The 13,587-nt window shown below is 40.7% G+C and overlaps 1 protein-coding gene across 1 annotated transcript in view; it reads left to right on the forward strand.

The window, feature by feature from the left end:
* Window positions 1-13,587, forward strand: part of ANKH (ANKH inorganic pyrophosphate transport regulator) — a 97,883-nt gene that overhangs the window by 67,023 nt on the left and 17,273 nt on the right. The window contains exons 5-8 of the mRNA XM_053979677.1: window positions 1,083-1,253; window positions 1,841-1,975; window positions 4,965-5,057; window positions 8,594-8,689. Of these exons, the coding sequence (XP_053835652.1) occupies window positions 1,083-1,253; window positions 1,841-1,975; window positions 4,965-5,057; window positions 8,594-8,689 (495 nt within the window). The remainder of the gene's footprint in view (window positions 1-1,082; window positions 1,254-1,840; window positions 1,976-4,964; window positions 5,058-8,593; window positions 8,690-13,587) is intronic.

Below are 13,587 nucleotides of genomic sequence, written 5' to 3' on the forward strand. Positions count from 1 at the left end.
TAATAGCCCAGAACTCTACACCTACATGTGCACCCTACACAGGGAGTAGGGGCACAGGCAGTAGCCACTTTTTCTCGAGTAGCTTCATGTGCACACTCTTTGTGGCTTCTGTTTACTGAAAAGTAATGTTCTTGTATACTTGAAAACCCTCATAAGCACTGTGGCCTGCCTCAGGAACATTTGCAGAGTGTGGTTTTTATTAACTACTTCCACAGCTCTAGCAATGAAGGAGAGAACCTGCACCTGAGCAATGTGTATTTTATTTCTTGTAACTCACTTGAATACCAGCATGTCCTGGCAGGATTGTCTTGGTTCTCCTCTTCACAGCACCATACACAGTTGGCTTTTCAGTTGTGCCCCCCATCCAGAGTCATTTGAACTTTAACAGGCATTTCATCCACTCTATACTTAACAAAGAGAATAATATCACATTAATCAGTTCCTTTACATTTAAGGATTGAGCATTTAGTCTTTAAGAGGCTGAATTATGAACTGTTCATTAGCCTGAAAGTTTCCATTTAATTTACATTAATGTGGCACTCAGCTGAAAAGCAAGTAATGAAATAGTGAAATTTCACTTGAAAAAGTTGAAAATTAGGTTGACATACGACTTCCTGTTCCTAAATGTTGAAGTGAATATTTTAAAAATCTGTCTTTTTAATTGTCACTACCCTCCCACTCTGCCCAGAAAAAACAAAAAAATAGTAGGGCTTAGATGCTGACCCTAGAAGCATGTCTCCAGCCTCAGTGTGTATCAGAATAGCACATTCTCCTGGGAAGGGTGACTCTCAGCCACATGCTTGCTGTCAGACCTTGCCAGACTTTCATGCCAGCCTTCTCCTATTTATGGGTTCTACTCTGACACCTGCCCAGCCTTCAAGTCCTGTTTCACAAGTCTGAAGTTAACTCTTGTTCTTTTCATGTACATGACCAAATACTGGGGGATCCTGACAAAAGTTTCTATAGATACTCTAGCCATGCAAGTTGTTTCAGATTGACTTAGTAGGAAACAGACAGGAGATGCATTGGCCCTGGAGAAGCACACAGACAAGTTGTTAATCATCTGTTTGTTTTCTCTGCAGGTTGTTTTTGTAGCCATTTTGCTTCACAGTCACTTGGAGTGCAGGGAGCCTCTCTTGATCCCAATCTTGTCCTTATACATGGGAGCACTTGTCCGGTGTACCACGCTCTGCCTCGGATACTACAGGAACATACATGATGTTATTCCTGACAGAAGTGGGCCTGAAATGGGGGTATGTCTTCATGCTTGTGTTTTTTTGAACTCAATAATTTAACTTGGGTTTTTTTTGTGTTATAATACTGACGTTAAACCACTGTGCATGAAGGGCCTTCTCTCTGTCCTGTGGGAAAAGACATTTTCAGTTAAAGAGGCGTGGTAGAAATTATTCCAGCAGCAGCACACGTGACACAATGCCTTCCATGGTATGGATGTGTCTGCTGAGGACCTCTGTACCAATCTGTAAGACAGCACAGCATGAACTATGTGAACACCTTAGTTCATTTGGAAAAAGATACCAAAATTTCTCTTTTTCTTCAAATGTCATATTGTTTTTCATGTAGCTTTGTCTGGTAGTCAGAACAAATTATGCAGATAGATACCTTATGCATTATTTATTGAGATCCATGACACATCTTCTTTTGAATCAGTATTGCTACCATGAGTGAAAATATTTTAGGCTCCTCATATTGAAAATTATTGAAATTAATGTACCAAACCGACAATGGATGGGAAAAGCAGAAAACCTTTCTCTGTGCTTTTGGTCCTGTGCTGCATGTTTTTTTTCCAAACACACTTCATTTTTTTTGCCCTGTGTTGCAGGGAGAAGCTACAATAAGGAAGATGCTGAGTTTCTGGTGGCCTTTGGCATTAATTTTGGCAACTCAGCGAATAAGTAGGCCCATTGTCAACCTTTTTGTCTCCCGGGACCTAGGTGGCAGTTCTGCAGCCACAGAGGTAAGAAAGGCAGTGCTCTCCATTACTGCAAATTATCATTTCCATGGCATTATCTCTGAGCTTCTCTCCTCAGCCAAGCTGACCAGAAAAAAATGTCTTAAGTACATTTCTGTTTAGTGCTCTTTTTATGCTTGCAAAGAAGATTGCTTGGACTCTCACCATGATCTCACCATGAGCCCTTCTGCCAGGTCTACTGGGACCTCACCCTCAACCAGACTAGTAGAATTTTTCACTGAACAGTGTCTACATCCCAGGTTTTCATGCTCTTCACATAGGTACATATAGTCTGGAGCATTTAGATCACAGAAATTTTAGAACAGTTGACAGTAGCCCTATGTCCTACTCTTTCCTGTCATGTATATTTTATGGCTTTACAAACTGAAATGAAACTACTGTTAGCAGTCAGTGCATCACACAGAAAACAGTGTAGAGACTTAAAAAAGCATATATTAAAAAAAGATTTGCCTCCTGGTCGGGATATGAAATGTACCCTGTTTCGCTTGAGGAATTTCAGATTACTTCAGTAAGTCTCCTAAGTCTCCAGTAAGAGCTGGTGGCAGACAGATTTCTGATTGTGATGCAGAGCCTTTACCAATGCTCACCACAAGCTGACCCATTCTCTTAAGAAATCTGGGGGGCTTCTGCTGCCAGTTTCGTACAAGGATATCTAGATGCATATAGCCATAGGATAAACAAAGCTGTAAGATACTAAATTAAGAGCAAAGTTCAAAGAACTGCTGTTAATTTGTCATACATGATACAGTGTATTTCACTCAGGAGGTGGCAGAAACTGCAAATAAACAGCTGTGAGAAAAGAACTTAGGAAATTTAACGCTCTTACATATGTGATTCAGGGATGAGTCTGTGTGTTAACAGTGGTATCCATACAAGGGGAGCCAGAGGTTAGCAAAGATAAGTTTTGCATTTCTTAGTGACTTTCAATTTTAGATGCATCACATTTCATGGCTAGCCAGTTTTGTTGCTATTAGGTTGACTCCAAATACATGTCACAGCTGGGGATTTACTGGCAGTTTTACACTAACAGTAATGGTCACATCCCAACTTTCTCTGATTTCTGAAATAATTGCCTTTGCAAAGGGAGGTGCTGACAACACTGATTACATCAGTGTCTGGAGCATCTGTATCCACAGGACTTTTACAGGTCCCTATTCAATAGTAGCAGCAGCTTTCACTGTAGGCAGGGAGTCCCTGTGAAGGACTAGGCTGTAACGTGTTCATGAGGACCACAAATCCACTTGCACTGTCCAGCTCCCTCTGCTTTTGTTTGGACTGCCAGCACAGTTGTGGTGATTGGGCTACCCCTGTGGTGGTGGCTTTCATAGGGGCCTTTCTCATCTGTCAAACACAGGTGCTAGACATTTAGGAAAACTTTCATGCATGTATATTGGAATAACACTAATTGAGGAAAAATGCTGGAAAAAAATCATTGCTAAAAACTTAATACTTTCATCCAGTCAGAATCTAGCATACACAATATGGTAGTGAAATACTTTTTTCTTGAACAGGTACTGTGTCTTTGGAGTCTTTTTGGATTTAACAATGAAAATAAGCAAAATAGCTTTTATATTCCTTACTCAATTTAACCTAGTTAGGTTTCATACAGATGGAAATTCTGATGAAAATACAGTAATGGGAGGGTGTGCAATTAAAAAGGCACTATCTTAAAATTCCAATTTGTTTTATTTGAATCAATTACTTTTTCAAGGTACATTAAACATTATTAACGCTATTATTAGCAGGGAAAGATCTATACCACTATCTTCCTCTCATGTTCCACTCTCTTTTTAAACAGCACAGGGCACAAATTAGCTTGCTACATGGTCCTGTGTTTGTACAGATCTTTTAACCAAGCAAAGACAGCAGTTACATTTATAATGGGAAAATGGGCTCAGATAATCAAGAAAATGTATTTTGAAAGTTTGGGAATGAAACAGAAACAGCAGTAGTTTAAAAAGTTATTTCTTAACACTACCATTGCCGGATGTAAAATGAATCAAAATGTGTGAATTGTAACAGATCTGGACCTCCAGAAAAAAGGCACCCAAGTGCTTTGATTTCTAGAGTTAAGAGAGTCAGGCAATTCTCAGTGCAGATGCATACTTCAGCTCTGAGGACCAGAAAATTTGGAGTGACAGTAGATTTACATGTAGCCACAGGAAGAGCTCCTAAACACCCTTCCTACATGAAGGACATATATTTGGACTTTTTTTTCAGCAGCCAGAAAAATTACCAAGATATTTCATACATTAATAGGAGGAGGAGCTTATGTCTTTGATAAACCTCTTGGACTGTACTTATGAGAGAGTAAAAGGACAGTGAATTGTTAACATTTCAGGCAGTGAATTGTTTCTTATAATAAAAATGTTCACCTGGAATTATTTTTGTCTGGTGTTCATTGATGAGCACCAAAGTGGGGAGAGGTAGATTTTCTTTGTCTCGTAAGTGCCTCCTGTCTCCAAGCAGTCAGATTGATGCACAAACTCAGTCAGCCACTGAGATCCACTGATTTATAGTCTGTCTTACTTGAAGCTATTTTATTTATGGATAACCAAGTAAAGTGTATATAAATTGAAATTATTCGATATGGTCCAAAACTACTGTGAGCTGCAAGGCATTCTGCTGCTCGGGTATCTGTAGGGTAAAATAACTGAGGAGCAAAATGGGAGGAAGGTGTTGGGCTGGTAAGGGGTGCACCACAGCTCAAGTTAACTACTATCTCAGAGTATCAGAGTGATGGTTAAATGACAAAGCTGACTCAGGTAACTTCATGGCACAAAAAAATTTCTTACGCTTAAAATGCCAGGCCAAATGACTGCCATTTTGATGGTCTTCCTGAAACAAAAAGCTTCCAGTCCCTTGTCTCATTTTGCATTGTGTCAAGGTCAATGTGGTGATACTGGTGGGCAATAGCACCCTATGTTAGTTTCACCATTGTATTTGAAGTTCATATTTCTCTGTCTATTCATAGGCAGTGGCGATTTTGACAGCTACATATCCAGTAGGACACATGCCCTATGGCTGGCTAACAGAGATCAGAGCTGTATACCCTGCTTTTGACAAGGTGAGTGTCCCTGTTAGGGCTGTCATAAATACCTTTTGTGGGGTTTTGCATGTGTGGTCCTCCTAGTTCTCTCTGTTTGTTGTTCCACTGATAGGTTTTCTTAACATCTAGTTAAAATTAATTGGCTTTTGGTGGCTTCAAGCTGTTGTCCAATTTATGATTTTAACCTTAGCTCTTTGTTACAAGGTATTAAGCTGTCTTTTGGATAGATAGGTGCTGTATTTTCAGGGATTAAAAAAATCCTTGCTATGAGATAGCTACTTAGGTAATGAAGTGATTTCTCACAAAGTGTCATCACTGAATGAGCAAGCTCACGTCTCCACTCTGGATTTTGTGGTATCTCTCAAGTGGGTTTGGGTTCATTTGCTTATGTTAATATTTAGCAAAGGGTGTTAAATAGACTGACACTAACACAGATAGCAGGCATTCTTTCAGTAGTACTGACTTAGCTGACCAAGGCTATGAAGATTTTTGTTGGTAAATCATGTAATTATGTAAGAATGCAAGGACTGCTCCTGGAACTGAGCACAGAGCAAAAATTAATTTTGTTTAGTCTCTTTTTTTTTGCTCTGATTTATCACTGGTACTCACTAGTCCATATGTTATCAAAGAACAGTCCTGTCCTGTGACTCTGGAATTCAAATGCCAGATCCTCTCCTTCCCTTTATTTACCAATTAGTAACTGAACTTTCTGGTTCCAAATACTCATGAAAAATGTTTGTTTTCTCTGGAGTGTATTTAACTGGAGCAAGCCCTGTTTAATGTCACCCACCATATTTCCAAGGAAAATTTAAAACCAACACAAAGTCAAATCAATCATAACTTCCTAACCTGCCTGTGTACAACTAAATTGACTTGTCAGATAAAGTACCACACGTAGGCTTTTTCAGAGGCCATGCTGCTGAAAAGGAACTGCAGATGCAAACCCAGTGAATTGCAAGATAAAAATAGTTTGGGACAGAAACTCAGGAGCTGCTAACCTCATTTGATGCAAACCACAGTCAAATGCACTACTGTCAAGCAGTAGTAACAGCAATTAAGACTCCTAAATTCAGGTCTCATTTAGCTGCTGAAAGATACACTGACAACTGCAGTGGTGACAGGATTAGACCATGATTTTTCCATTTGTTTATTTCAAGTAAATGGCCTCTCACAGGGCTCTTGTGGGACAATGTGAGGAAGAAAATGCTAGGCTAAGGCACAGACGGGTGCAGTTTATCTAACTGCTGGAAAAGTACTCATGGGAATTTTAGTTCCATGTTTGAAGAGCAATTTGTAATAAAATGCACAAAATGAGGTAGCAGTAGTATAAAGTGTATCTCATTCTGGCAACCATATGTGTAAATGCCTTCACTGTACTTTTCAGACAATAAATACCAAACCTGAAACCCACAGTGGGTTTTTGGAGATTGCTGTGAGAATTGCTTTTCCCTCGGTCATGCATCACCTTGTGTCACTGTGCCTTCCAAAAGCTTTGTTTCCTTAACATAAGTCTTTCTCAGAAGAGTCCAGATAGAAACACTTTGTTATTTCTGGATCCTGTAGGGTGTCCATTGTGATTTTCAGATGCCAAAACAGTATGTTGCATGCAAACTCCCATTTTCTTTTGTCAGTTATTCAGGAGGCTGGCAATGCTGATGGCCATCAGAAACACACTGATTGATGGGATTTGAGATGCCCCTCTTCAGTGGTTTTACTGGAGAAGTCAGATTCTTGTCTTCACAAGGGAAATCATTATCTCTCTTCACATTTGTAAGAGAGATGCAGGGTCCTACTTCAGCCTTTAATGAGACTTTGTGTCCAAAGCAACCCCATGACCTAGCAGTTACATTCAGGTTAAGGGTTACTACTGACATTTTGGAAGAGAGCAGGCATGTGCTAGTTCTGTGCTCTGTATGCTATTTATATGGTGATAATGCCATTGCTCTTAATGGACCCTGCCACCTGACTCAGTGCAACACCAATTGTGAGATTTGTGAATGCTATTTATCTGATGACTAGATGGGAATTCTTTTTGCTCCATAGTGTTTTGTTCTGAGAATGTAAGGTGGAAGAGTTATGACCAAAGAGTATGTGGTCAAGAGTTGGAGCAAAGGGCAGAGTATGGCAAGGGCAGGGATAGCAGCAGGGAGGTAGGAACAAATGAGAAAACTTATTCTTAGTAGCCCTTTTGGGTGGCTTGATTTGAGTGTGCTTTATTTCCTCTTTGTTATTTTAGGTTTGTTAGAAAGTTGATCCATGCAGCAAAAAGTTCATTTAAACAGTGGTGAGCGATGTAAGCAAAGCTTATCCTCACATCTGTGAAAACTAACAGCAAAGCAAAGTATTTCCTCAGAAACACAATTAGTAGTAAGAGATGCATGAAAAAATGTTTATAGGGAGTTTTCATAACCTGTTCCCAAAAAGGTCAGACCGAGTAGCTTCCTGCTTTAGGGTCTGGGTTGCCTACATCTTCAAGCACCCAAACTTCCAAGAAGGTATTTAGGCAGGAACGTGGGGCTATCTAGGTGCAATTGCTGCACTGATCAGAACAAAAGCCTTAAATTGCAAAATTCCATCAAGCACCTGAATGTGTGTGGAGTATGTATGGTTCACAGTGCCCCACTCCCCAGTTGTATCTGCAATAGTTCTATTTCTCCTACAAGTAACTCCAGTAGAGAAAGCTGACTCTGTGACAGGTACTATTCTAGCCAAGTTACATCTAGGATGTATAAATGTACATCTCATGGTACAGGTTTTTATCAACAGGTGCACAAACTTGTGTATCTCAAACAGTCCCAAGGCAAATGCAATAGATGACCTAACTGACTCTTTCTTAAGGGCTCCTAATGGTAACCTGCTTTGATATCCCATCCTCTTCTTTCACAGACCATTTAGTTTGGTTTTATGTGTTCCCCAAGGGCAATTTTAAATCTTCAGCTTCATTTGCTATATTAGACATATGGAAGAAGGCTTTTGTTGTCTTAAATAAAACTTTGCTGCCATGTGAGTAACAGAGCCCATGTTCAAGGTGGAACATCTAATAGTTCTAATTATGTTCTGTTCATTAAACTGCATTAATGGATCCAGCTGTTCCAGAAGCTTTATTTATATTACCTGCTTGTCTAATTGGATCAGTAAGGATGCTTGCATTGGTGATTTGGTACCAGTTTGTGGTAAAAGGGAATCAAATCCAGTTTTTTCCTGTGAAAACATGCCACAAACATTAAAATAAGGTTAAAAAAAATCATGTGGTGTTTTCTTAGAAGGAGCTACCAACCTTTTTCAAAGCTGAATTTGTTAAATAGGACTTACTCTTTGGAAAAGTAGGGAGATTACTCAGCCCTCAGTGACTGTAGCAGCAGTTGCAGTCAGTTTAAGAAGAAAATGTTCTGTAATGGTACAAAGTACTCAGAAAGCTCTAGGTTATAAAGCAAACAAGCCAAGTCAGACACGGACAGGCACAGACAGTCGGGTCCAGCACATGACCCTGGTGCTGGCAGCTCCCGGTAGTCTGGAGCCAGGCTAATGCTCGCTATCTCTTTCTCTTGCCCTAGAATAACCCCAGCAATAAACTGGTGAACACCAACAGCACCGTCACAGCGACACATATCAAGAAGTTCACTTTTGTTTGCATGGCGTTGTCCTTAACGGTAAGAAACCTTTGTTCAACTCAGTGGTTTTCATCTCAACCAGAAAATTGTCTCCTCTACCTAATGCTAAAGGCACTAGCAGTTTAAGAAAGGTGAGTTGTCTTGTGAAGCTGTGTTGCTTTTATCTGGAGAAGGGAGTGTGATCATAGTATTGGAGTAACAAGAAAATCAGCTGTCATTATTTCAGGCTAGATACCTAAAATCAGGCTAGATATCTATAATTTTATTTTCACTACTTTTCATTTCAAATCAGCCTTCCATGCAAAAAGATATCAGAGACCTGCTTTTCTTTTCGTCTCTTTTTGTTTCTTTTTTCAAATGAACAAAACTTCAGGTAACCATGTATCAAGAATGTAAAAGAATGCATTTGTGTCACATGCAGTGGGATGGCAGCCTGTCCCTGAGCATTTTTCATTTACTGTGAATGGTGAGAAAGGCAGTATGGGTTGATCCTGCAGTAGCTGCTGCCTTTTGCCTCTCCTGGCACTGGGTTTTCATGTGGGGGTACTTTGATGCACATTTGTTCTGTTTGGTCTCAAAATTAACTAAAAAGGGCAATCTCGGAGATGGTACTTACACTACTAAAGGATCTAAATCTGTGTCCATGCTGGGAAGCATTTCATGGGGATGATTTTCAGGGGGAAATTTTGCTGAGCCTGCCATATTTCAAGATGACCAATTTGCACACATAAATACAGTGCATTTTCCCCAAGAACACTGTTTCTGCAGTCTTCTTAGCAACAAACAGGCAGTTGTGGAAGAAAACTGCAGCTGGTGGGAATCGTAGCAAATAGTGGAGCAGATGACCAGGGTAAATCCAATGTCTGTTTCTATAAAGGATGGATTTATATTAGTGCTTAGGGTCAGGACATCATCTCTACACAGTACCTGCACTAGAAGGACAAAAGAAAAGGAGAACCTAGAAAATAAGTTTTTCATAGAAGTCCTTCATTATGCTGGAAAAGTACTTTGGAAATGTGGCAATTGTTTTAGGATACAATGCTCAAAGTCCTACAATTGAATCTACTCATACTCCAGACAGGTTCACTGTTTACCCTCAGCATTGCCTACTTTCATGGGGTACCTGGTTGCTTTGGAACTCTCTTCTCCCTGCATTCACAAATTTACTATTGAGTATGGGAGCACTGACAGAATTTCTCTCTCCCCTTCATTTTAGTGTATAACCTTTATGTCTAAGTTGCAAATGGCTTATGCATGAAGAGAAACTAATTTATGTCAAAGAAAATGTTACAGCACACAAGCCAGAAGTATTTGTAACCATCTCCACCCCACCTGAGAATGTGCGATACAGAACTCTCTGTTATTTCACAATTGAAAATGAAGCAGTTCAATCCATCCATAGCTGAATTATATTTCTTCTGCTCTTTGTTTCCTATACTTTTTCCCTAAACAGCTAGAACTGGCCACCATCAAAGACAGAATTGTACGAACCAATGTGGCATCTCCTCTGTCTTTTAATTTCCTTAAGCTTGACCTTTTTTCATGTGGCTTAGAGACCAACAGCTCTTGCTCTAACTTGTATTTCCTACAGCAAGAAACAGATGTATGCCTCCACTGAATTGACCATTGTCTGGAGACTTTCCATGAGACCCTAGCTCTCCTTATCTACCATCACATGCCTTGAGGTTTTCTTTTGTGTCCTGTTCCAGACCAAAGTTATGTTCTCTACAGTTGGAGCGTCCCTCAAAGTCTGTCAGTGTTGTTACAGATCCACAAAGGGGAAAGCTTTCCTTGTTCTAAATTGTTCTGAGAATACTATGTCAATCTCAGAGTTTTCTCTGAACTGACTGTATTCTTAATCCCCCATGATATTTACCAGGTTACTCTGGTTCTGATAGATTATGAGCTTTTCACATTACCATCACTATCCTCTGCAGAGAAATTCTTAATCATCTCAATTAGCTTTTGTTTTGTGACTTTCTGGGATTTTGTACGCAAAAGTTCTCATTTTACTTTCAAGGGCAATTCTTTCATGAGATCATCATGAGAGATCGCCTCGCAATGAAATTCCAGAAACACTTTTGAGGTCCATAGCTTTTCCTGTCCCATTTCTATTTTTGCCTGATAGTGACAGATTCTTAGGATTGCTTGTCAACAGGCAGAGCAGAAAAATAGACATGAGCTCTAAAGATTCAGTTGTATTCAAAGGCATGAGCCTGCAAATGCTTCAGCACACAAACTCAGCAGATGTTGGGATGACTCATGTTAATTTGTGCCACAGGCTCTAAGGAAGTAGACTTCAAATTAGCCTCTGTTGTGGCCAGGTGAGCTCCCATGGTCATTGGTGATAGCTGTGTTTTTATTCAGGGGCTCTATTTCAACAAATGGCAGTTGGACTAGTCGCATCACAATTGGTACCATCTTGTTCTTTCAGGTCAGAGGGAAGGGCTCCCAAATTGATAAGACAAAACAAATCCAGTACTTAGACATGTCATGTAAAGGCATTTTACAGTGGATGATCTGTAGAAGGATTCCAGAAGATGTAAAGATAAAGGAAATCCATTAACCACTCAAAAAAATAACAGTGAAGCTTTAAGTACAAGCAGCAGCCATGTAGGGAAGTATCTTCCCAATGTAAATCCTTGGGAAACTTTCAATTATCAAAGACATACTATTTCAGTAGAACTGGGAGAAAAATGTCCTACCTCCTTCCACTGACCAGTCATGCCTGTACAAGAAGTACTGCAATCCTACTACTGCAACAGAAACACCTTGTCACTGTTGTTGGTAGTGACAGTATTAGGTCAGAGTAGAAAAAAGGGCATAGTTTTGTTAAGAAACATAACTTCATGGTTTGTTTAAATCCTCGTGGGATCTGAAAGGCTACACCTGAGCCTTTCCAGGCTAACTTTGCAACATGCACATGTGTTCTGTCAAGGATGATCCTAAGTACTGCCTCATGGCTTTTAAGCTGCTATTAATGATAGGGTATTAAAGCTGCTTCTTAAAAAATGAGAATTAGTTGTATTGCTCAGTGAAAAATGTGTAGACAAGCTGTTTTATTTAAAGGCTTTAAGTAGAAGCCATTAAACTCCTGATAGGTAAGACAGCTGTTGTGATTAGTCACATTGATGTGGTTTTTGTTGTAAGTAGGGATTCCTTTCAAAGCCATGTTTTGTGACTGTGCAACTGAACGTAAAATTTGTGTAGCAGAGGGAAGGGACTCAGCTGTAGAATTTTTTCCATACAAATAAAGGACCATTCTAATTTTAAAAAGTAAGTCATGCTTGGTAATTTACATGCAGTTTAAAGGGTGTTCATAATACTGTTTGCCATTATCTGTTACTTCACTGCCATTAGACACTTTGGGAAAAATGTTTCTTTCCATATGTAAGTAGAGATACTGCTCCAAATGCCAGTGCTGCTGCCATTGCAGATCAGGCTGTGGAAGAACTAAACATTTTGGTTCAATGCCGTTTGGATGGCCCTGCAGATCAGCCCTAAGGTTGCTGCACAGTTGTAAACTGAGGGAAGACAGACTCAAGAGAAAAGTGGTACATCTGTAGCCCATATCCCTTTGGTTGGGGGATGTGTCAGCCTCAGTGCACTGTAGAAATCCCAAAATAATTTGTCTAGATGCTAATTTACTGCATTTCTCCACTGCAGCAAAGGTTTGTTCTGTCAGGGGAGAGCACTCCCTCACATATGAGCTGTGCATAGAGGGGCAGGTTCTGTGAGAAGCAAGTTACTCAAAGGAACCCTGCCATACACAGGGGAGTAATAGCAAACAGGCTGTGCTTTAGCAAGGGGTTTTCTTAGAACAGTGGTAGTGTCTCTGAGCTTGGATACCAGAGTGCAAAATTCAGGGATTTTTCCAAGGCAGCCTGTGATGGGCACACAAATTACCTTTCCCTCTCTCTCGTTCTTTTTCTTTTTTTTTTTTTTCTTTCAATTTTCTCTCCATTTACCAGCTTAGCTCTTTTTTTAAGTCTTCTGTGATGACACAGAAGTTGCAGTCAGTTAAGATCCTTTTCTGTGGCTAATGCTTAGCTGCTGGCAGCCACATGATTAGTGTTTGGTCATCTGCCTCTGAACTGCAAGGCTTTGCAGGCTGATTTCACGTCAGTTGTTAGTGCTGCTGTACAAAAGTAAGAGAGGCCTCCTTTGTGAGGGCATGGGCTGCTTTGCTGCAGCCACTGCAGCTTCATCTGCATGGCTACAGGCGTGCCCTCACACATGTCTGCGTGTGAGGCCATGTGCCCTGAGCTGAGAGGCAGCCATTGATTGTGCAGGCAGCACTGGGAAACTGGGACAGTCAGCTCACTCAGGGGACTGGCAATAGGAACATGCACATCTCAGAATCATGCTGGAAGGCAAGTCATGTCTTAGTTAATGCAAGGGCTGAGCACCCTCTTTTTAGTAGCTACCGCTGAGGTAAAAGCATGGCCAGCACCAGTTCAGCATGGCTGGCAGCAGATCACTGCATGGGGAACATGCAGGGTGCTGGTCAGAGAAAGCAGCTTCTCAGAGAGCACTGTGAAAGCGCTCGAGCTCACTGTCACTGAAAGTGACCCTGAATAGTCTGCACTTACTTGTTCATTTACAGCAGGGAGGAATCAGTTCTTACAGCAGTAGTTTGAGAACTGTGCAATTTAGTTCAGCTGTGTCTTCCAGCAGCCTGAGCTGGGACAGGCCACAGTGTTTTTTGGGACACAGTTCCAAATACCAGCTCCTGTTGCTGCATGGTTCACGTTAGCTGAAGTGTTAGCAAGGCACGTGGCCAGTTATCTTCATATTCTCTAGTGTTCTGTGGATTACATCAGGTTTTCCCTTCCCAACAAGACAGGCTCAAGGTGCCAGGGTGACATGCTATGCGCACCACCCCGTGTTCATCCGTCTCCAAGCTAATGTATAGCAGGAGAGCTGCACAGCTCCTC

This window comes from Vidua macroura, chromosome 1, assembly GCF_024509145.1.
Source record: "Vidua macroura isolate BioBank_ID:100142 chromosome 1, ASM2450914v1, whole genome shotgun sequence".
NCBI classification, from domain to species: Eukaryota; Metazoa; Chordata; class Aves; order Passeriformes; family Viduidae; genus Vidua; species Vidua macroura.